This window comes from Callospermophilus lateralis, chromosome 18 (assembly GCF_048772815.1).
Source record: "Callospermophilus lateralis isolate mCalLat2 chromosome 18, mCalLat2.hap1, whole genome shotgun sequence".
Lineage (NCBI taxonomy): Eukaryota > Metazoa > Chordata > Mammalia > Rodentia > Sciuridae > Callospermophilus > Callospermophilus lateralis.
Genome location: NC_135322.1, coordinates 1,315,697 through 1,338,445, shown reverse-complemented (window position 1 = coordinate 1,338,445; position 22,749 = coordinate 1,315,697). Strand labels below are relative to the sequence as shown.

General features: G+C 54.5%; 1 protein-coding gene across 1 annotated transcript; it reads right to left on the bottom strand.

Moving 5' to 3' along the window:
• Positions 1–3,906: 3,906 nt before the first annotated feature.
• LOC143384162 (uncharacterized) lies at positions 3,907–16,254 on the bottom strand. Its single transcript, XM_076839216.1, has 5 exons — positions 16,187–16,254; positions 12,818–12,909; positions 8,064–8,190; positions 7,500–7,637; positions 3,907–5,883 (listed from the first exon to the last, which is right to left on the bottom strand). Exons 1-5 carry the CDS (start codon positions 16,239–16,241, stop codon positions 3,992–3,994), a joined length of 2,304 nt encoding a protein of 767 aa, XP_076695331.1. The 5' UTR covers positions 16,242–16,254; the 3' UTR covers positions 3,907–3,991.
• Positions 16,255–22,749: the final 6,495 nt, after the last annotated feature.

The window sequence follows — 22,749 nt, the reverse complement described above, 5'->3', positions numbered from 1 at the left end:
GCCGCACTGCCTTCTCTCCGAGAGGCCATGTTGCCATCAGTGACCCCACGATATCATCGCAGGACACCAGTGAAGGTGCCCCAGGAGCCTCTGCCCACCTTGGTTTTGGTTCCTGAGGCCCAGTTCCCAGGACGCCACGCGCTTACCTTGCTTACCTCGCCCGACGCTCCTCAAGCCTAGGCGCCACTACGTGACCCTCAGGCGCATGCGCAGTATGCCAACATGCCAGCGCCGTCTCTGATGGGGCAAGGGAGGGACCTGTTTGAGGGGCGGAGCCAGCGTCCTAACTGAGACTGGAATCTGGGAGGGACCTGAGGCAGGAGCCTGAGAGATGGGGCGGAGCCAGAGCCTCATCTGGAAGAAGCCTGAGGGCGAGGCCTTCGGAGGGGTGGAGCCAGAACCTGCCTGGAAGGGTCTGAGGGCGGGGCCATGAGGAGGCGGAGCCTGGGTTGAGGGCGGGGCCACAGGAGGGGCAGAGCCAGAACCTGCCTGGAAGGGGCCTGAGGGCGGGGCCATGGGAGAGGCGGAGCCTGGGTTGAGGGCAGGGTCACGGGAGGGGCAGAACCAGAACCTGCCTGGAAGGGGTCTGAGGGCGGGGCCATGGGAGAGGCGGAGCCTGGGTTGAGGGCGGGGCCACGGGAGGCTCAGGGCCAGAACCTGCCTGGAAGGGGTCTGAGGGCGGGGCCATGGAGGGGCGGAGCCTGGGTTGAGGGCAGGGTCACGGGAGGGGCAGAACCAGAACCTGCCTGGAATGGGCCTGAGGGCGGGGCCATGGGAGAGGCGGAGCCTGGGTTGAGGGCGGGGCCACGGGAGGGGCAGGGCCAGGACCTGCCTGGAAGGGGTCTGAGGGCGGGGCCATGGAGGGGCGGAGCCTGGGATGAGGGCAAGGCCTTGGGAGGGACAGTCCCAGAACCTTGCTGAAGGTTTGTCCCTCACCCTTCTCACTGTCCAGTTTTCATTCTCTTTGTGGTCCCTGGGCCCAGATGAGGCATGTGGCACATTCCTCACCCTCTTCGCCATCCCTGAGCCTAGCTCAGGGTCATCGCCCTCTGCCCGAGATCATCTATATGGCCTCTACCAGTTTGCTGGCCTCTGCCTATGACAGTCCACTGGGCCTTTATGGCCATTCTGCAGCAGAATCCCTCTCCCTCACTGGTGCCTAGGCCCAAGCACAGGCAGCTGTTCAGAGCCCCAGCCACAGGCCTATCCCTGGACCCAGGCCCTGGGCAGGCCTTGTTCAGTGCATCTCCCAGGCTCCAGGACGAAGGGAGCAGAGGACAGGGAACTGGGAGCAGCTAGGGAACTGCCCACCCTCCCACTCCACCCTAGGGATGAAGACATGCCTGAGACAGGGTAGGTAGTGTATGTGCTGGCCACAATTTATTGTTAGAGAGTGAGAGTCAGAAGCCCCTTCCTCCAGGTTGACCCCCAGATTCCTGAAGCATTGTCCCTGTCAGGGGGTCTTGCAACAGTCACTCCCTACTACCCCTCCCGAATGTACCCCACCTCCTCTCGAAGTTACAAAAGTGATACATGCTCATTGCAATGGCTCAAGGACAACAAAGGGCAAATAGGACCTCTGCCTCCCAAGGTCTCTGCAGCCTCACGGGGATACTCTTGAGGATTCATTCTGGGAGAAAGAAACTCTTTCCTCTTAAGTCGAGAACTGAGGCAGCTTGCAGCTCTAGAGAATGTTTCTGTCAAAAGAAGGTCTGAAGAAGACTTGCAGAAATGGGAGATGGAAGGAGTCTTGTCTGCATGGTTCTCAGGTCTCAGGTCTGCCAAAGGTCCTCCAAGCAAGGCACCTGCCCCCAGGGGCACATGTCCATGATTTCCTTTAGTTGCGTTGGTTTCACTTCGGCTACTGTGAATTGGGTTAATATTATTTGCAACCAAGAGGATCCTGGAAAATGTACACAGAGCCAGAAATGGCTCTCACCGAAGTCCTTGGGTGTCCTCCACATCACCTCTCCACACACCCTCTGAGGGTCAAGAAGGGGTGGAAGGCAACTGTTCTGGAGAAGGCTATTACCGCTGGACTCCGGCTGCCCACTCCACAGGCTGCTCTGGAACAGGTGCAAAGCCACAGGCTCCGCATCCCAGGACTTTCCACTGTCCCCCAGCAAGCCACTCTGAGGGCCTGAAAAAGGAAGAAGTGGCAGAGCTCGAAGCCATCCCATGCTGCCTGGCCACCATGGTGGCTTTTCCTGCTGTGGTAGCACCCCACAATGGCTAATGAAATTGACCTACAAGGTTGCCACTGACATCGTTAGGTGAGAAGGACCAGTGCTGCACTTAAAAAGTGGTGTCATGACCTTGTCATCAAAGTGTCCCACAGCCACAGGCATGCAGAACAAAGTGGTCTTCATGACACCTCCTCAAAGGTGCACACACGCACGGCCACAGGCACACAGAGACTCACCTAGGAGGCGGGCGGTGGGTGTGTGCCCAGTGCCTTCTACACTGATGGTCACCAGCATGAGACTCCAGCCTCTGCTGCACAGTCAACCACATCCTCCCTGTTTCACTTCAGACCTTCGGGAGGTGATCAGCTAAGACTTTCTATAGAGGGGCAAAGAGAACATATATCCTGCTATGTGGGCCATCTGGTCTCTGTCCCAGCAGCTCGATGCTGCCTTCCTGAGCAGGGAAGCAACTCACACAATTTGCTGATGAGCGTGTGGCAGTGCACGGGACACCTGCCCGTGTGGGCTGCACCCACCCAGTCCACCCTCATATGTATTCACTGTGTCAGGTCCCGCCAGCCCAGATCCAAGCTGCTTTCTGCCCTGGGAGGCATCTACACAGAAATGCAAACACATATACCTCCCCCCGCCCCCCGTGGTGCTGGAGATCAAACACAGGGCCTTGCACATGCTAGACGAGTGCTCTACCACTGAGCTACATCCCAGCTCACTTTTTTTTTTTTTTAAAAAAAAGGCATACTTAGTAAAAATTCAAACTGTGTCAATTTGAAAGAGTACAATATAAAAGTAGCAAAAACTTTGGTTTATGTACAAAATTGGAATAATTCTTTTTAAAAGCAAAAGCTCTCAAAAGCTTTGGTTTCCTCACTTAAACACCGGGGACCATAATAGTTCCTGTTTCATAGGATGCAGGTAGGAATTGGCTATGACAATTGAGATAAAGAGCTCAGCACTGTGCTGGACAGAATGGGCCCCCCAAAGGCTGGCCTTTATGATCAACACTGTCAACCATCTGCTGACCATTCTTTCCTGGCCACAGGGAGGTGTCCCATGGGTGGAGAACCAGCCAGCTCAAGATCTGAATAGTGCCCAGAGCTTCATGGGCCCCAGACACTTTGCTAAAGCCATTTATAAAACCCTACATTTGACTATAAGGAAAACACAAATTAAGTGTCACCCATTTTCTTACTTCCTCGGGACCATCCCACGTGAGATCTCTGACAACTGAGCTCTTGATCAGTGCTGGGGAGAACCTCCCAGAATGCTGGGGATGCTGTTCATCTCCAAGGTCCATGCAGTAGCCACTGACCACTGACACTGATGGGAGGTTAGTGCATTGAAGAGGCTGCATTTAGAATTTATTCCATGTTGCTTCCTCTGAATGTAGGTGTGCACCTTAGTGGTTATCGTGTTGGGCAGCACAGGAACCTACCAGAATGCCCTCTCACACACAGTTACCTACAGGACTTTTGCTTGAGATGGGCAGGGTGTTCTTTACCGTTGGAAGGTGAGGAAGCCTGTCTGTCATGTTGTAGGATTATTTTTCTGTATACCTGGCCTCTATCCACAGGTTCCAGTTGCCAGTAGCACCTCCCAGTAGGGACAATCAGGAACTATCTCCTGATACTGCACAAATGCTGTGGGAAGAGGAACCGTCCGTGGGGAACACTGAAGTAAAGTCAGATGGAAACCAGGCCGTGTCCACTCGAACAGTCTCCCTGGTCTGACCTTGCTGGCGGCTCTGGGGTAGTTCTGGACAAGGGCTCTTCCTGGGCCGGGAGGTCTTACTTTCCCTTCCTAGCATGCATTTTCAGGTGCAGTGTCAAGGTGGCCAGGTGCCTGAAGGTCCTCCCACACTGTGCGCAGGGGTCCGGCCTGTCTGCGGCGTGGATTCTGCGGTGGTTATTCAGGGTGGTCCTATCAGTGAAGCCTTTCCCACACTCGGTGCACACGAACGGCTTCTGCCCCGCGTGTAGCCGCTGGTGCCGTATGATGCTCGACTTACACCGGAAGGCCTTTCCACAGCCCTGGCACCGGTGCAAGGAGTCTTCTCCGTGGCTTTTCTGGTGCTTAAGGAGGGCTGCCTTGCTGGGGAAGGCTTTCCCACACTCGGGACAGTCCTCGCGGGCTCCCGGCACGTGGATCTGCTTGTGCTCTGTCAGGTGAGCACGGTTCCGGAAGTGCTTTCCACACTCTTCACACTTGTGCGGCTTCTCCGCTTGGTGGAGCCGGCGGTGCTCCACGAGGTGTGAATTGACTCTGAAGGTTTTCCCACACTCGCGGCAGCAGTAGGGCTTCTCTCCCGTGTGGATCCTCTTGTGCTCGGTCAGGGACGAGCTGCGGCCAAAGCACTTCTTACACTCCTCGCACTTGTAGGGCTTCTCCCCGGTGTGGATCCTGCGGTGGCGAGTGAGCTTCGTGCTCTGCTTGAAGGTCTTCCCACACTCATTGCATTTGAAGGGCGTCTCCCCGGTGTGGATCCTGAAGTGGCTGCTGAGGGTGGAGCTGCTGTTGAAGGCCTTGCCACACTCCTTACACTTGTAGGGCCTCTCCCCTGTGTGGATGCGGCGGTGGGTGAAAAAGTACCAGCTGTGTCTGAAGGACTTCCCACACACGTCACACTTATGTGGTTTCTCTCCCGTGTGGATTCGCTCATGCTCCACCAGGTGGAGGGTCTGGTTGAAGGTTTTTCCACATTCCTTACATTTAAAGTGATTCTTACCCTTTCGGGGGCTCTGAGGCTTTTTCTTGGAGCCCGTAGCACTTTGTGTTTTCTTACCAGTGCCTTTTTCTGGGGTCTTCTTTCCTTGACGGGTTTTCTTTGGTGCTGAGGTTCCTGGTTTTTGATTTGAAGGTTCCTTCGGGGCCCCGGGTTCAGGCTCTTTCTCAGCAGGGGAGACGTTCTCCGGTGCTGAGGTTCCTGGTTTTTGACTCGAAGGTTCCTTTGGGGCCCCAGGTTCAGGCTCTTTCTCAGCAGGGGAGACGCTCTCCGGTGCTGAGGTTCCTGGTTTTTGACTCGAAGGTTCCTTTAGGGCCCCAGGTTCAGGCTCTTTCTCAGCAGGGGAGACGTTCTCCGGTGGCGAGGTTGATGGCTTTTGACTCGAAGGTTCCTTCGGGGCCACGGGTTCAGGCTCTTTCTCAGCAGGGGACATGTTCTCTGGTGCCGTGGTTGATGGCTTTTGATCTGAAGGTTCCTTCGGGGCCCCAGGTTCAGGCTCTTTCTCAGCAGGGGACATGTTCTCTGGTGCCGTGGTTGATGGCTTTTGATTAGAGGGTTCCTTTGGGGCCACGGGCTCATGCTCTTTCTCAGCAGCGGAGACGCTCTCTGGTGCTGAGGTTCCTGGTTTTTGACTCGAAGGTTCCTTTGGGGCCGCAGGCTCAGGCTCTTTCTCAGCAGCGGAGACTTTCTTGCCTGCTCTTGTGTCTGGGCTGGGGCCAGCTTTCTGGTTACTTGGAGATGGCCTGTCCTCGCTTTCTGAGGCCCTTTCCAGGGCCCTTTTGGGAGCCCTTTCAGAGGCCTCTTCAGAGGCCCTTTTCAAGGCCCTTTTTGAGGCCCTTTCTGCCCTAGCACTCTGGGCGATAGCCCTTTGGATGGCTTTCTCGGCCTTCTCCTGTAGCAGAGTCTTTGAACTGTCTGGCTTCGGTTTTGTCTTTGACTTACGCTGTGCCTTCTTGCCTGAAAGAGATTCAGGATGCAAACATCCGTTTTATGTTGCTGTTTTGATTTTAAAGTGTTTTATTGGAGCATGTAACACATATACAAAGTTCATACACAGATAAAAAGTGCTCCATTTGGTTAGTGCTCAAGAGTGAGCACACTCCTGTTCACAGCACCAAGGTGAGGCTCACAGCAGCCCAGCAGCCCTCCCACCGCTCCCCTCTCCCCTAACCACACGTGTCTGCATTGCCTGTTCTCACATACCTTGTGAAGATAACCGTGGTATGGACCTTTAGCGTCTGTATTTCTGCACTCCATGTTTCCTTTGTGACATTCATCAGTACTGTCTCCTGTCAGTGTGAACCATGCTCACAGTATTTCATTGTGTAATATGCCGAAACACGCTTGGGTAGACCCCACTTTGGGGTCATTCTGAACAGAGCTGCTGTGAACACCGCAGCACACCTCCTGGTGAACACAGATGCATGTCTGCTGGGGTTCACCCAGGAAGAGTGGTTGGGGGCTGAGAATGTTTGTGTGTGCTGCTTAATGGTCTTCCCCCTCCACAGCTCCGCCCTCGTGGACTGCCACCAGCAGCCTAGGGCATCCTGCGCTCTGTGCTGTTATTGAGTGAATGCCTATGTCTTGCCAAAATGCACATTTTGAGATCCCCATCTCTAAAGTGAAGGTACCAGGCCCTGAGCCCCTATGAGATAATTTAGGTCATTAGGATGGACCCCTTGTGAATGGGGTTTTTGCTCTGACAAGAGGCCAGAGACCTCTCTGGCTCCATCCACCATGTGAGGACACCTCAAGAGGCTGGCAGCCTGCCCCCTGAGGGAGGCACCCTCGACCTGGACATGCAGGCTTCGGAAGCAGGAGAAATGGATTGACCTTGCTTACAAGTTGCCCAGGCTTGGTTCCAACAGACAACAAAGCCCAACACCACATTCTTGTCAATACTCATACTTCTCCTTTAAGTCACTGTGAGGGGATGTATCACTGGAAGCCGGTTCAGAAAGTTCAAGACTTACTGGCTAGCTGATAAATAACCAGGACTTGGACCTAGGGAAGCAGAAGCAGGAGTGTGAAAGAGGATCACTATTTAATGAGCATCACTTAGTGTTATTTGTGAGTCTTAAGAAAAGACTCACAAATAACAATAAGTGATGCTCATTAAAGAGTGATTATATTAACATTATTATATTTTAAATAATTATATTTTAGAATCTAATTGTGCTACATAATACATTAAATAATTACGTTGTAAGTCATATACTACTTTTGGTTTTATCTGCTTCACATCTAGGACAATGGAACCAACGAGCTAGTGAAAAAAATCTACACACTCTGAGGTCTGAGCAGGGTGGGTAATCACAGTGCTGTTCAAAAATGTGCTGTGCTTTTCTAAGTCCACAGAGGGTTGTGAACTGCTGACATTTGAAAAGATGAAGGTCATGTACAAACCAACCAACACCAAGAAAATGCCACCGACCTCTCTTCAAGGTCCTGGTGGAAGCAGTGACGGAGACCCGACGGAGGAGAGCACCCGCGGGGGCAGAGCGCCGCCAAAGGCCAGTCGGGCCGGCCGCGGGCCACCCAGTCCCCCCCCGTCCCCGCGTCCCGCAGCTCACCTGCCGAGGCAGCGCTGGCAGCGCCTCCCTCGTCCTCCTCTCGCGGGGGGCCTCCGGGGGCCGGTCTGTCCTCCAGGGTCGGATCGATGCCCTGCTCCAGCCTGGTGATCAATGTCGGCTTGAAGAAATGACACCCCACTACACACAAGAAAGAAGGTTCAGGCCTCCCAGAAGGCCTCGCCCGCGCCAGTGCTTGCACAGAAGGCCCACGCGGGCAGAGGGGGCTCCCCAGCGGGCGCGGCCCCAGGGCTGGCCTGCGCCCCACCCAGCGCTCGGACCTCGGCGGGATCCCTCGAGCTCGGGCTCCGGAGCGGAGCCGCGGGAGACGTCCGCCCACTCGGATTGGCTCCGCTGCGGCCACGTGACTCCAGCCGGCTCCAATCACAGAGAAGCCAACGCTCGCCCTCCCTGCAGCCAGCCGGGTAGACTGGAGCACCCGGCTTGCCCGCAGTTCAGTGGCACCACGAGCTGGGCCGGGAAAGGAGGAAGCCAGGGCCATGCCCGGGCCTTCTGTAAAGCTCAGAGCCCTTGAGAATCGAGATGGCGCGGGGAGGCCGTCCTTACCCAGGGAGGCCAAATTGCTGTAGTTCTCCAGCATCACATCCTTGTACAGGGCCTTCTGCGCCGGCTTCAGCAGCTTCCACTCACTCTGGGTGAAGTACAGGGCTATATCCTTGAAGACCACTGGTTCCTGTAACACCAAAGCCCTGCGGCTCTTCACCCAGGGACTGGTCCCTCCCCTGGCCCCAGAGAGCATGTGCAAAGGTGTGCCAAATCCCGCATGGCCGTTGGCAGTGAGCAGGCTCCTGTTGCTCACCCTACCCCGGTCCATGGCACTTGCTTTGGCCAGTTGGATGTTGGTAAAGGGTGATATATGCAGAAACTTGAAAAAAACTTTGGTAACTGGCAATACTCTTACTGCCCCTCTACTGCTACCAGGAGAAAGAACATGCCCAGGTCAGCCTGTTGGAGCTGGCAAGATGTGTAGAGCCACACTAAGTCCCCCAGGCCCTTGGAGAGCCAGCTTAGACCAGCTGACACCCAGAGTGCACAGACTGCTCCTAGGAAGGAACCTCCTAAACAACCCCTTCTGGGTATGTGTTCCTGAATTTCTGTTGTTTGTTGTGCACTGCCATGTCAAGAGACAACTGATATGGTATGTTCCCAGTGTTCCTGTCGGGTTGGGAGGTGAGTGCATGCTATGGAACATCGATGCCTGGAAGACTCCTGCCTGTCATCATTTGGCCATCTGGAAAACTCCCAGTTTCCCTATCTGTGATGTAGATACCAAGGATGGTTAGGAGCAGACTCAGGAGCCAGACTTCCTGGGTTTCACTCCTGGTTTGGCCACTTAATTAGCTGTGTGACCTTCAGCAAGTGATGCAAGCTCTCTGTGCTTCCACAGGGATAACAACAGTACCTCTCCTCCTTGGTTACTGTGAGGATTGAGTGGATAGCCCGGGTATCATGGTCAGTGCTTGCTATTATTCTAAGTATTGTTTAAATGTGGGTGATCCTAGGCAGTGGGAGATTGATGCAGACTTGGAGATCAGTTTACTCATGTATTCACCATTGCCAGGTGCTGGGGATAAGTTAACCTAACAGACTAGAGCTGTGGTGGACACAACACGCCTACGATTTTGCTCTAAAAATAAAAATTATAGTGAATGCATGGCTGCCCAAAGACTACGTTTCCCAGCATCCCATAGGGTCTTGTGACTACATTCTAGCCAATGGGTGTAAGCAGAAGTGACAGATCCATCTTTGCCTTTAGAAGGATCAAAGCTGTCCTTGCTTTCCCATATCCCCACTTATTTGGGGCAGAATGTGAACTGACATGGGGTGAGCCCCCCCTCGACCTCCTAGGGAGAGAAACAGGATCAAAGGAGCACGGGTGGTGAGCCCCATGCAGTGGTCACTGCCCCCCCACACCCTGGATGTTCACACAGGGACCATCCCTGAGTGGAGAGCAACTCATTCTACCCATGTAGCTCCTGAATTCAGAAGACGGCAGCCAAACCTGTGTCCTTCCTGGGCTCACGGTTCAGAGCAGAGAGCAGAGAGATGGACAGAGCCCAGGGACACCTGGATGCAGTGTGGCTGGTGCTGGAGGAGCGGTGCATGCCCAGGAGCACAGAGGACACCTGTGCACGCATTTTGGGGAACTCTGACAAGGCTTGAAAGAGAAGATGACAGCCGAGCTGAGTCACCGGGGACAGAGGAGTCTGCGAGGCAGAGCAGAGCAGTGGACCCTGAAGGAGGTGAAGGGTGGAGCAGGCAGAGAGCTCAAGACAGGAGGAGGCTGGAGAGGTAGGGAGGTCAGCGCCGCGGGGCAGCGGGCCACATCCTGCTGGGATCCCTGGACAGGCGGCTTCCTGTGCCTTGTTTCCACATCTGCAGGATGGGAAGAAGAGCTAACAGTACTGCCTCTAGGGGATTAGACAGTAAGGGAAGAGCCCCAACAACATTTGTCACTTGACAAGTTCCGGAAACTCGCTAGCTGCCAGTTAACGCTGTCGCCTTAGCTGAGTAGTTGAAACTATCTGTTGTAAAAATATCCCCACTTCTTTTCCAAGATAAAGCATCTGCCTCAGTGCCACCACTTGGTAAACGGTAGGCAGGTCTATTGATTTCTGTCTGTACTCTCCTCAGGGGTTATTGTGGTACTCTTTTATGTAATTGGCATGCATGCTCACGAGTCCTCAGCTACTTTTGTTATTTCTCCACTTGCAAGAACAAACAGAGGCAGGAACACTTCCACAACTCGCTACACTCATTGTGATCAGAAATGGGGCTCAAAGAGGATCCATTTTCCAAAACTGGAAAATTTCCCATCATTTACCTGCAAACACTTACATGATAGGCATATTCTAAGAACTGCACAATCCATTCTCTATCCTGTAATAACCCTGTGATGGGCTACTGTGACCAGCCGATTGACAGATGAGGGAGCTGAGAGGCACAGAGGAGTTTAGGAAATAGCCCAAGACCACACAGTGGATAGTGGCCAAGGTGAGAGTCTAGGCTCATGGTTTCACTGGGCTGGGCCCTAACTGGGGGGCATCAGTGGATGGGAGACTTGGGTCTCTACTCTGTGCCTCTTCCTCTGCAGAACTATCCTTCGCTAGCCCTGGGTTCCTCAGCCATGGCTCCATGGCCACTCGGGTCAGTTCATTCTGACTGAGCACTGTGAGTGCACCCCTGGCCTCCACCCATTAGATGCCAGTAGTATATCCCCTCGAGTGTGGCAATCGAAACAGGTCCACACATTGCCAAAAGGCCCTGGAGGGAAGGTGCTTCCAGGCGAGAGCCACAGCCTTCCTCCATGCTTCCCTTTCTTGGTTTGTGGGACAGACAAAGACACACACCCCCTTCCACTTCAGGGACATGCACATGGCCCAGGGTGGGCCAATGAGGGTCCAGCACCCCAGTTATTGCTTGGTTAAATGGTGGGCATGTGATTCACAATGGGCCAATCAGAATATTTCCTACCCCTAGGTTATGGCTTGATCTAAATGTGCCTCTTCACTGATTGCCTATTAGTTGTAATGAGGAAAACGGGAAAGTATTCAGTGGAGAAAATAGAAAATTATCTTGACCAGAATCAAAATGAGCAGCCACCATCGATGACAGACAGGCCACAGGCAGACCCGGATGTGAGGCTCTAAGCAGGCACAGCATTACCCGTGCCTGCCTGTATTCTGGGCACAAATGCATAAGATCAATCTAGTTTAAAGAAAAATGCACCCCCAGACCCAATTGCAGCAGTGACTGTATAGTCTTCAAAAATATCAGTGTCATAAGAGGCAAAAAATGGCCAACAAGGTTTTCTAGACTAAAGGAGATTTCTTCATGACCACTAATTGCAACACTGCCACAGACAGAATCCTGCAGTGGAGAAGAGAGGATGCAAAAGTGGATGGCATTTAGCACATTTTCAAGACAGGGATGTTGAGAGCAGTTTTGATTAAAAGCATTGAACCAATGTTAAACGTATGAAGGTTATAACAGTGCTGGGGTTATGTAGGAGAAGACTCTTAGGAGACACAGAAGTGTTTGGGGCAGGTGCTGTGTGCACTCTGTGCTCAATGGTTCTGAAGGTAATATACGGATCATGGTAGAGAGTGCAGAGGACGAAGCCAATAGGAGAAACGTTAACAGATGGTGAAGCCAGGTGCGCTTACTAGTGTTGCACTTTTCTTGTGAGTTTTAAATTATTTCCATAATATGCACATATATTTTCTCTGTGTTTGTGTGGGAGGAGTGTTGCTGGCACTAACAGGAAAGTCATTTCTGTCCTTTGGGATGCTTCTGAAGGTAGTGCTGGTGTGACGAGAGAGGCTGCCTCTCTGGATCTCCTTTCCAGCCTCTCATTCACCATAAGGGCCATCAGTGTAGCATGTCCACCTGCTTGGCAATCCTGGAGTCCCTCACAAGTCCCAGAGCCAATTCTCCTTGGCCAAGACTGAGTCACATGCCTGGCCCTCAGCCAGTCACTGTGGTCCTGGGCATAGTATGCTCTGATTGGCTAGAGGAATGCCAGGAGAAGGGACAGGATCTGCTTCACCCAAAGTGGGTGGCAGACAGGAGTCTGCAAGGAAAGATCAAGAGTGTAGGGGCTGGGGATGTGGCTCAAGTGGTAGCGCACTCGCCTGGCATGCGCGGGGCGCTGGGGGTGCTGGGTTCGATCCTCAGCACCACATAAAAAAATGGGGTAAAGATGTTGTGTCCACCGAAAACTAAAAATAAATATTAATTTTTTTTTTTTAAAAAGAGTGCAGAAAGGAGGGGCAGCTGCCGACCTCCACGCACTGATCCGCTTTCCCTCCCTGCATTCACACTGCTGCCCCGTGCATTCCGTCCACTCTTCAGCCCGGCCGTTCCTAGGCCAGGCTCTGTCAGTGAACAACAGATGAGATTCCTGCCCTCCCCAGGTGTAGTGGGGCAGCAGCGGATGGACACATTACAGCACACTGTCGGGTGGCAACCTTCCTCTGAAGAAGTGAAGCATGATAAGGGGTAGAAAGCCATGGACTAAGTGACCGATTTGTTCTGCAGTGATGGGAATGTACCCAGGGTGTCACCCAAACTGGACTAGGGCTCCACTATTTGAGCTATGTCCCCCGCCTGATAGGTAGCATTTGACCAGAGACAGGAATTAGGAAACCGGAGGTAGGGAAGAGAGGAAAACCACCCTCCTCTGGGTGCAGTGCCCACCAAGCTAGAGCAGGGTCTCAGCTGGGCAGAGAGGACAAGAAACATATCTGCCCTCTCCAGATAGAGCTGGCCTCTGGCCGTTGAGGAAACAATCAGCTCACCTTGCTCCAGGCTGGTAGAGATGTGGCCAGCAGTCTTCCCTTCCTTTTGGAAAGCTTGGTTGGGGTAGGACTCGGACTCTTCGGAGGCAGGGCTGGAAGAGGAGGGGGAGAGTCATGAGGCCAGCCTGGCCTCTGAGGGCTGGAAAACTCACCCATAAAACCTTCGCAATGAGAAGTGACAGGAGCCCAGGCGGATGGCCCAGGTTCTGTGCTTGGGTGCAGACCTTTCAGAGCAACTCTAGCAAAAGAGACCAAAAACAAGGCCCCCAATGGTATGCATGCTAAACTGCCACAGGCATAAAAAACTGTCCCTAAATATGTGATAACAGACACACATGTGTAGTTGTTTGTGTGTGCCCAGAGCTTCCTGCAGGAACTGGATGGTACTGCCTCTGGGGAGCACCTGGGGCGTGAGAAGCAGAGGCCGGGTTACTCCTGACCTTGACGGTGAAGTCGACACTAGTGCAATCTTTTCCCTCCTCATCACAACATTTGACTCTGCAAGGCAGACGGGAAGGAGGAAATGCCTAGGAAACCCCATGCCCCTGACCGCACCACTGAGATTCTGCCGTCCACATGGTCAGGTCTCCTCTGCCCTCTGTCAGTCCGTCTTGGAGTCTGGTGCAGTCCACAGCAGGTCACAGGCTGCAGTTCATTCCCTCCTAAGCATTTTTAGAGGCATGTCCTTAGGGAGAGTCCGTGATTCATTCACCTGAGTTTAGGTGAGATTTACATACAGGGAAGCGGACACCTCTCAGGGGCATCAGTCCAAGGAGCTGAGACACACAGAGACCTGTGCAACCAGAGGCCACTGAGATACAGACCTCTACACATCTGTTTACACTTTCCAATCAAAACATGAGATTAAAATGTTAAAAGAAGATTTAGTTCCCAGATTTTTTCATACACATTGTTCTTAGCACTGGGTTTCCAGAGCAGAAATCAAACTGGGTTAGTTTGGCCTTGATCTTGGCCCTCAGGACCACAAAGCTAGAAATACGCCCCCCCACCCTGAGTTGGACTGGGGAGGAGTTCACCCTCCCCACCTCCAAGACTCTTCCCACCTCCTGGAATCTCCTCACCCCCCAGAATCTCCTCACCTCCTGGAATCCCACTTCCCTGTGCCTCCTCACCCCCCTGAATTTCTCCATCTCCCATTCTAGAGAGGGGACAGCACGTGCAAAGGCTTGAGTCGGGTTATTTAAGGCAAAGAAAGGCTCCAGGGGCTGGATCCTGTGAGCCTGAGGGAGATGCAGGTGATGGAGTCAGAGGGTGACTGGGGAAAGACACCCGGGCCTCTGGGGTGGCAGTCTCAGGTTCTGTAGCACGGCAACAGGCCACGTGACCCTCCTTTGGCTAAGCGACCAATGATGGGTCACCATCCTGGGGATCATCCCAGAGAGATGAAATGTCCACACGGCAGCCTAGAGATGCGCACCTTCACCCCCAGCAGGGAGAAACTGAGCCCACTCCAGCGGCCTCGAAAGGAAGCCCGCTGGGGTCCACTGGCCGTGGGGAACAACGTGTGTGGACTAAGCTCCTGCCGAGGTCCAACAGACCCAACCAAACAGAACCGAGGCCCTCACGCTGGATGTGTTGAAATCAAGCCCAACTTCCAAACAAGCCGTTTTCCCCACACCAGGACATTAGCAGCAGCTCACCAGAGGGGCCCCTTACCCAACCAGATTGACAAGGAAATCTCTCTGCTTTCCCCGAAAGTAAAGCAGCTTTGAAAAGAACAAAATGGTTTACTTTGTTCCCTTTCTGCTTCTTCACCTTTTCAGCCTGTAAAGTGATTTTCCACTGCTCACTTCATCATAGAACCTGAGTCTTTACATGAGATGCTACCCAATTCTAATTGGCCAATAAGAGCCACTGAAATCTGTTGAAAAACAAATTATTTTTTTCTGGTATTAGGGCTTGACCCCAGGGGTGCTTTACCACTGAGTCACCTCCCTAGTCCTTTTCATTTTTTATTTTGGGACAGGTCTCATTAAGTTGCTGAGGCTGGCCTCGACCTTGATCCTCCTGCCTCTGCCTCCTGAATAGCTGAGATTACAGGAGTGTGCCACCATGTCAGACTTGCAGTTTTGTTTTGAACACTACTAGCCAGCAATAAAGAGGAATAAAGTGTTTATGTGCAACAGAGCTAAGACAGGTCTCAAGCACACTCTGCAGAGCAAAAAAAAAAAAAAAAGGAAAACCTCAAAAGGTCACAGACCGAAAAACTCCCATTGAACATTCTTTAAATGACGAAATTCAGAGGGAGAACAGAGGAGTAATTGATGGTGGGCAGGGGTGGGTTAGGGTTAGGGTTAGACAGGGAGCTCAGGTGGGCAGGGTGGGCGTGGCTCTGACAGGACGGGGGGGGCAGGGGGGCAGGGGGCGTGGCTATGACAGGACAGGGGGGCAGGGGGCAGGGGGGCAGGGTGGGCGTGGCTATGACAGGGAGTCAGGTGGGCAGGGTGGGCGTGGCTAAGACAGGACAGGGAGTCAGGTGGACAGGAGTGGGCGTGGCTAAGACAGGACAGGGAGTCAGGTGGACAGGGTGGGAGTGGCTAAGACAGGACAGGGGGTCAGGTGGAGAGGGTGGGAGTGGCTCTGACAGGACAGGGAGCTCAGGTGGGCAGGGTTGGGCACGGCTATGACAGGACAGGGGGTCAGGTGGACAGGAGTGGGCGTGGCTCTGACAGGACAGGGAGTCAGGTGGGCACGGGTCGGAGGCTATGATGGGATAGGGAGAGCTTTGTGCTGAAGAAACAGTTCTCTCCCGTAGCAATAATGGTTACATCATGCTGTAAATGTGATAAAACGACAGCGATCTTGCACACACCCTTCTCATACTGACTTCTTGTGTTTGATGTGTTGCCAGTAAGTGAGACACAACCATGAGGGAACAGTGGATCAAAGGCACACGGGTGATTGACCTCTCTATGCTGTTTTTGAACTTTGTATGAATCTGCATCACAGCAAGCTCAGCGGCCCTCCTTTGTGGGCCAACCCACCAGCAAGACTCACGGGACTGAGCCCAGGTCACCTCCTGCCTGACCTCTGCACCCCATCTCCTCTAGTTGGCTTCCAGCATCTCCAACCTGCTGCCCTGCAACCCCTGGCCAGACAGCAGGATGTGAGTCTAGCTCAGGCAGGGCCACTAGGCCACAGTGAGGGTCCTGATGACCTCAGCTCCCAAGACACACCCCAAAGGAAGTACCAGGACTCATCCCTGTGACCGGAATGCCTTGGGGGTCCACCTAGGAGAGCCTCTGACCCTTTCCACCCCAGGGAAACCCAGAGGGAAGACTGGCTTGGAGGCCAAGCTCGCTCAGCATGCCTTGGAAGCCCTTCCCAGGCCTGCCCACTGTCTCTCACCTCTGTCATCTGAGGTCTCCTTGTCTTTGACGCAGCCACGACGCTGACGTGGCATTTTGTGCACCGCAGGCAGAGCTCCTGGGAAGAGGGCTGAGGAGCAGGTGGCCTGAGCTGGAACTCTGCACTCACTCAGCAGCTGGGGCCCTCAGGCAGAAGATGTCACCTCCCCAAGTCTTCTAAGTGTCAGCAGGGCCTCCCCCTAGAAAATCAACCAGCTGATTTGTGGAGAGCACTTGGCAGAGACAGGATCATGGACTGCAGGGCCTGGGACTTGGAGAGGGTCTCTAAGCAAAAGGTGGAAAAAATGTGTGAATGCTGCTGACACCCAGATGAAGTAATTCTTGTCAGACTCAGACAGAATGAGAGCCAGGAAGTTACCGAGAACTCTTCAAGGCCATAGCCAGCGAAGTACTGAGGTAAGTACTTTCTAGAGGACTTTCTAAAGCCCACAAGAAATTTCCTCTTGCTGTACACATACCCCATGCATTGCAAGCCTTGCCCAAATGCACAGAATTCCATCACCAAGTTTATCTTTAACATCCTAAGATGCTCTAGACAGAACACTTGCTCACAATGGCACCTCCACCAGCTCTCATCTCAGGTCTCTGACCAGGGCACTCTGAATCCAAGTAGCTTATGTAAAGTTCTCCCTTTTCTACTTATAAAAATTCCCCTTGCTTCAACCTTTAATAGGTCCACAAGTTACTGTGGCATATGCCTTCCTTCTGCAATATGCTGCAATTCCCAAACAAATGCCATTATCTTTGGAGACTCTCAGATTGTTATTAAGCTGACAATTATGCATGTAATCTGGCTCTGAAGGGGAAACTCATTTTACTGCACATCAAATCATCCTCTAGTGCCTAGAATATAGCCAGTGCTCAGTGAAGGCAGCTCTTAGTGAGCATTCAAATTCCCATCTTTCTGACCCTGTTCTACAGTGATGATGTTGGTTGGGGTGTGCTCAGTGGTAGAGTTCTTGTCGAGCATTCACAGGACCCTGGGTTAGATTCCTGGAGCCACAAACAAACAAACAAAACAGACTTAAGAAACTAAAGTGACAGACAACATAGTAGCTCAGAACAAGACACTGCAGACTTAAGAGGCTCAACTTCAGACCCAGTTCTGTTCCTGCTATGTTTCGAATGTGGTTTGTCCTCTCCAAACTCATGCAGGATTTTTTTTTTTTTTTTTGCACAATACCTTTATTTTATTTATTTATTTTTATGTGGTGCTGAGGATCAAACCCAGTGCTTCACATGTGCTAGGCAAGTGCTGTCCCACTGAGCCCCAGCCCCAGCCCTCATGCAGGATTTTGAGCCTCAAAGTCTTAGGGTAATTATAACAAGAGAGTAGAAACTTAAGCTGACCATAGTGTTTAATGATGAGTCCTTTGGGAAGTGATTAGAAGATTAGGTCATTAGGTTGGAGGCCCTAAGATTGAGCCCTTTTCAAGGGGAGGGAGAGAGACCACACAGAGACACATAGGCATTCCGAACATGATCCATGCAGCCAAGGGGGCCTCCCAAGAGGTGCACCATGCTTTTGGGATGTCCCCCTCCCTAACTCTGGGCCAAAATGAGCCTCTTTGCTGTATCATCGACTGTAGGTATTTTACTATGATAAAGGAAAAGGGGCTGATCAGGTTCTTCACGTGGACCTAAGGCAAATGACCCTGCTACATTTGCCTGGGTGCCTCCCACTCTGAAGCGGGGTGTTATATGACTCCGCAGGACCACCATGAGGATGGAAGGGCCAGTCCGTGTGGCCCCTGATGCTCTGCTTGGGGGAGGAGCAGTCCTGCAGCAAAGCTGGATGTTGGAAAGCTCAGATGGGAGTGCTCTGCCCCCATCACCACAGTGGCAAGGTCTGTGTGGAAGGGAAGGGGGATGGTTCCCAGCCTACCACTCACTAGATGAGAGACCTCTGGGACCGAATTGCCAGATTAAGTAAATAAAAATAGAAGGTCCGCACTGAAAACAACTTTCAGATTAAAGATGCATAGTTTTCAAGGGTAGGTATATCCCTGTTACTGCCTGGGACACACCTATGCAAAAGAACTATTTTTAAAATGTATTTAATAAGTTACTTTTAAGTAGAGGTATGTCCTATATATGCAATATTTGATAATGACTAAAAAGCAATTCTTGTTTGTCTGAAATTCAAATTAAAGTAGGTGTTCTATACTTTGCTCAGTGATCTGAATACTGGGTTGGTCATTTAACCCTCTATACATACTTTAGCTTTCCACTCCAGAGAAATGAGAACAAAAACGACTGAATATGAAGACTGAGCGTCTGCATGCCTGTCAAGGAATTCACAGTGCCTACAGCAGAGAAAGGCAGAGGAACGGCTGGCTTCACTTTCATTGTTAGCAGGGCTGAGAGTCAAGGGGTCTCTTCCTTCACTCTGTTCCCAGCTTCCCTGCACCATGTCCGTGTCACTGAGGTCTTCACCTGGGTCTCACATGATTGTCCTCCAACCCACCCCATCTAGTCACCAGAGAAAAGCAAACTGCTGTTGAAGAAAAAGATGTGTAGGTCACACAGCTTCACACTGAGATCAGGGACCCATGGCCAGGGACCCATGGCTAGGTGGTTACAGGTCAAGGGCTAGGCTTGGCACGAAGTTGGCACGAAGGCCAGGCACTCCCACACATGAGCCTCCCCAGACTGCGCACTCTCCGACTCACGGCTGACTTTGACAAACTCACAGGCACTTCCCATTGCCCCACAGGTCCTTTTAAAAAGACATGGAGACCCACTGGCAGACCCTCACACATGTGCAAACACAGCTTCAAACTTAGGGGAGTCCCAGACTTTGGACACATATTTTCAGATAATGACCGGGCACACCTGGGCACACAGACACATACATCCTGACATACACTCCAGGGAAACTGAGAACCCACTTGCTCAAGCTGGACCTGTCCGTGAGCGCCCAGATCCCTCCACACACATGCAGGCACAGACATGCACACAGCCCGTCTGCAGACGGACATCCTGGAACTTCAGGTCATCCTCTGACCGCAGACCCTTGGACAGCATCCCCTGTCTGCCCCCTCAGGGGCGGCTCCCTGCAGTGGAGCACAGCCGCTGCAGAGCCCCAAGCCCATCCAAGCCCCTCACCCACAGCACTTCATAGGAGTCCTGCCTAGCCAGAACATTTCCTGAGGGCTCCCAGCTCCATGCTCCCCAAAGTATCCTCAGTCTCCCCCCAAATCATCTTCTTGTGCCCCCATCAGGGAAAGGGGATAACTGGCCTCTTTGGTCCCCAACTGATCTGTCCAGCGTCCTGGAAGACTTCCTCCATCCCCCACCAGACTGGCGGTTCCCAGACCCGACCTTCCTGCTCCTAGATCCCTCCTGACCCGGCCAGGCTGCCTGTCCTGGAGGAAGCACCACGTCCTCCTTGGGCCGGTCCCCGTCTCCTCAGTCTCTTCTCTCTCCTGGTGTCCAGGGACATCAGGGGACCGAGTCGTCCCGCGGCTCAGAAACGCCTGTGAGCGGCTAGTCGCGTCGGGGGAGGCCGGGGTCCCTAACACGGCGCGGCAGTGGCTGGCTGCAGCCCTCGCCCGCCGCGGCGTTCCGCAGACACAAGCAGGGCGGCGGTCCGGACACGCCGCCACCCGTTCCCGCCGCGCCCAGCCACGGGGGCCGTCCTCGGGCTGGGGGCTGTCCTTGGGGCCGGGAACTGTCCACGGGGGCTGTCCTTGGGCTGGGGGCTGTCCTTGGGGCTGGGGGCTGTCCTTGGGGCCGGGAGCTGTCCACGGGGGGCCGTCCTCTCGGTCTGGGGGCTGTCCTTGGGTCCGGGAGCTGTCCACAGGGGCCGTCCTAGGGCTGGGGGCTGTCCTTGGGGCCCGAAGCTGTCCTGGGGGCCATCCTCAGGCCAGGCCGTCCTCGGCCTGGTGCCTTCCTGAGGGACAGTGGGCTTTCCTTAGGGCGGGGGGCGTAGGGGAGGCTGTCCTCAAGACTGGGGGGCTGACCACAGGGGCCTTCCTAGGGCCGGGGGCTACCCTGGGGGCCACCCTCAGGTTCATGGCTCTCCTGGGGACTGTCATGGGTGGGTCAGGGCTGTTCTGAGGGTGGGAGAGTCTGTCTTTTGGGTCGGGAGCTGGGTCCGAGGTTGTGTTTGGAGGAGTCGAGCTGTCTTGGGGCTGTGGTGGGGCTCGGGTCGCTCCGCAGCGCCGTGCTTTCTTGGGGGCTGACCGCCAACAAGGCTGTGCGGTCTGGACGTGAGCAACCTCAGCCTAGCCGGCCCGCACGCGCACTCACAGAAGCAACACCGTCGTGCAGGCGTGCAAGCGGACTCGTGCCACGCAGGCCTGCGACGCGGCACACACGCGTGACCACGCAGACCCGCACACCCTCATGGTCCCACGACGCCCATGCACTCGCGCACTCCGAAGGCACACCACCACTCCAGGCGCACACCACCAGACACACACCACTAGGCTCACGGCGGGGCGGCCCGCAGCCGCGTCGTCGGGCGCGCGCGCACTCGCTCGCGCGCGGCCCGCTCTCCCGCGCACGTCCTGCGAGGCGGTGGCGCGCGTCTGCCCCGGGGCCCGTCGGGCCGTCGCCGGGCAAGACGTGCTAGCTCAGTTGCGGGACTCGCTCGCAGCGCACAGGCCGTCCGGCCGCACGCGCCGCACAAGGGACGCGGGCAGGCTCGCGGGTCCCGGCCCGCGAGGGGCCCCGCCACCCGGACCCGACCGGAGCCCGACGGCCGGGCCAGAAGGCAGTGCGCTCGCCTGTGGAGGACTACAAGTCCCAGAAGGCCGCGCGCCCGCCTGTGGAGGACCACAAGACCCAGAAGGCCGCGCGCCCGTGCACCGAGGAGAGGCCGCGCGCGGGGGCCGCCGGGAGAGGGAGTCCAGGCGCGGCGCGTTCGCGTCAGGGCTCCCTGTCTGCGGGCGGCAGATGCTTGGGTTAGCTCTTTTCCGAGCGGGCTCTGACGGCACGCCGGGGCACCTGTGTGCCCATCGTCACAGGGCGGGGTGTAGGTCCCAGCCGCTGCCCGTCTCCTACGTCACCGAGGGGCGTGGCCGAGCCTACGGGGCTGCCCTTGTTAGACAGCGCCCGGGAGCGCGGGGCCGGCGGGCCCCGGGGACGGTCGCTCGGCCGCCGCGAGGCGTGCCCCCTGGGTCGCAGCCTCTGCACCTCTGCCATCACCGTGAAGGGGTGGTCCTCTGGCCTCGGGAGAGCGCGTGGGCGTTCTGGACCCCCGCCGCCCGCTGCCAGCCGGCCGGGACGAGCAGGGCCACCTAGGCAACCCCAGGACCGGGGGGGGGGGGGGGGGGGGCGGTGTGTGAGAAGTGCACACCGCGTGCCCCTGCGGTTCAGAGGTTGCTCAGGCAGCATCGCCGGGACTGGGCTTGTAAGTGGCCCCGGTGTGCTGGCAGGCTGGTCAGCGGATGGGTCAGCACTGCCCACGGTGAAGGTGTGTGTAAGCACCTGCCCCAAGTGTCTGGCGGGCTGGGTAGGGAGCCATTCTCATCCCGCTGCCCAGGAGAATAGCCAGCTTGCCCGCTCCTCACCTTGCAGTGTTCCTGTGCCAAGGATTAGGTTTTACTTGGATCCAATATTCAGTAGTTCTCAGTGTGTTGCTTTGGCCAACAAATGGATTATCTATGTGTCATGGTTGGGTTGAGTGTCCCCAAAGGCCCACAAGTTACAGGGTGGTATTGCCAGGCTATGGTGGGTGGCTCCTTAAAGTGGGGCCTAATGGGGACCCTGGCCTCTTGGTCTCACTTCTGCTTCTTGACTCATGGAGTGAGTAGCTTACTCTGCCACATACTCTTGCTGTAAGTGCCCCCCTTGCCAGAGGCCCAAAGTGATGAGGCCACTAGATCTTGGACTGGAGCCTCCAGAGCCAGGAGCTGAACTGAGTCTTTTCGCTTTGTAAGTTAACTGCCCCCGACGTTGTGTTACAGTAATGGAAGGGGAAGGGCATCAGCCAGGCTCTATGAGGCACTGTTGTGATGAGGCATCTGGAACCAAGACTCGCTCTGGCCATGTAGCTTTCTCTTTCCAGGTCAGTTTTCTCATCAGCATGCCCAGCCCTAACCTATAGGACTGCACAGTTAGCTCTCAAGTCCTTTTGAGTCTGACTGGACACTGGGAACCCATGAACCCAATCCTCTAAGGCCAGGGGAAGTCCAGTCTCAGGGCAGTTATCCTCCCCTTCAGGGTGCAGTTGTGAGGGCAGGAGGGCTGCTCAGGCCACTCCAGCCAGCGCCCGCTTCACTGCCTTCCTACTACCTGCTGTAGAGACTCTTCAGGAACAGCTTTTAGGAAAGGGTGACCCTCTCACCTTGGCTGATCACAGAATGACCATCTAAGCGGTGAACCAAATAGATGCCACAAGAGATGACCACAATTCAATGGGCTTTCATTTTAGTGTGAATAAAAGTTGAGTTCTAAGAATCTGAAAAAAAAAATCAGGACCTATCCAATGCCAGAGTGGTTAGAATTGCACCAGAAAAACCCTTTTACATCTTTACTGCAAACCCCAACCACAGTGTGTGCAGAGGCGTCAGAGAGGGTGGGGTCATGGGAGCA

Coding starts and splice junctions, on each gene's coding strand:
- LOC143384162 (XM_076839216.1), bottom strand. CDS start 16,241: ATGCCACGTCAGCGTCGTGGCTGCGTCAAAGACAAGGAGACCTCAGAT. Junction 12,910..16,186: donor GGAGACCTCAGATGACAGAG/GTGAGAGACAGT, acceptor CTCCTCTTCCAG/CCCTGCCTCCGAAGAGTCCG. Junction 7,638..8,063: donor CAGCAATTTGGCCTCCCTGG/GTAAGGACGGCC, acceptor TCTTGTGTGTAG/TGGGGTGTCATTTCTTCAAG.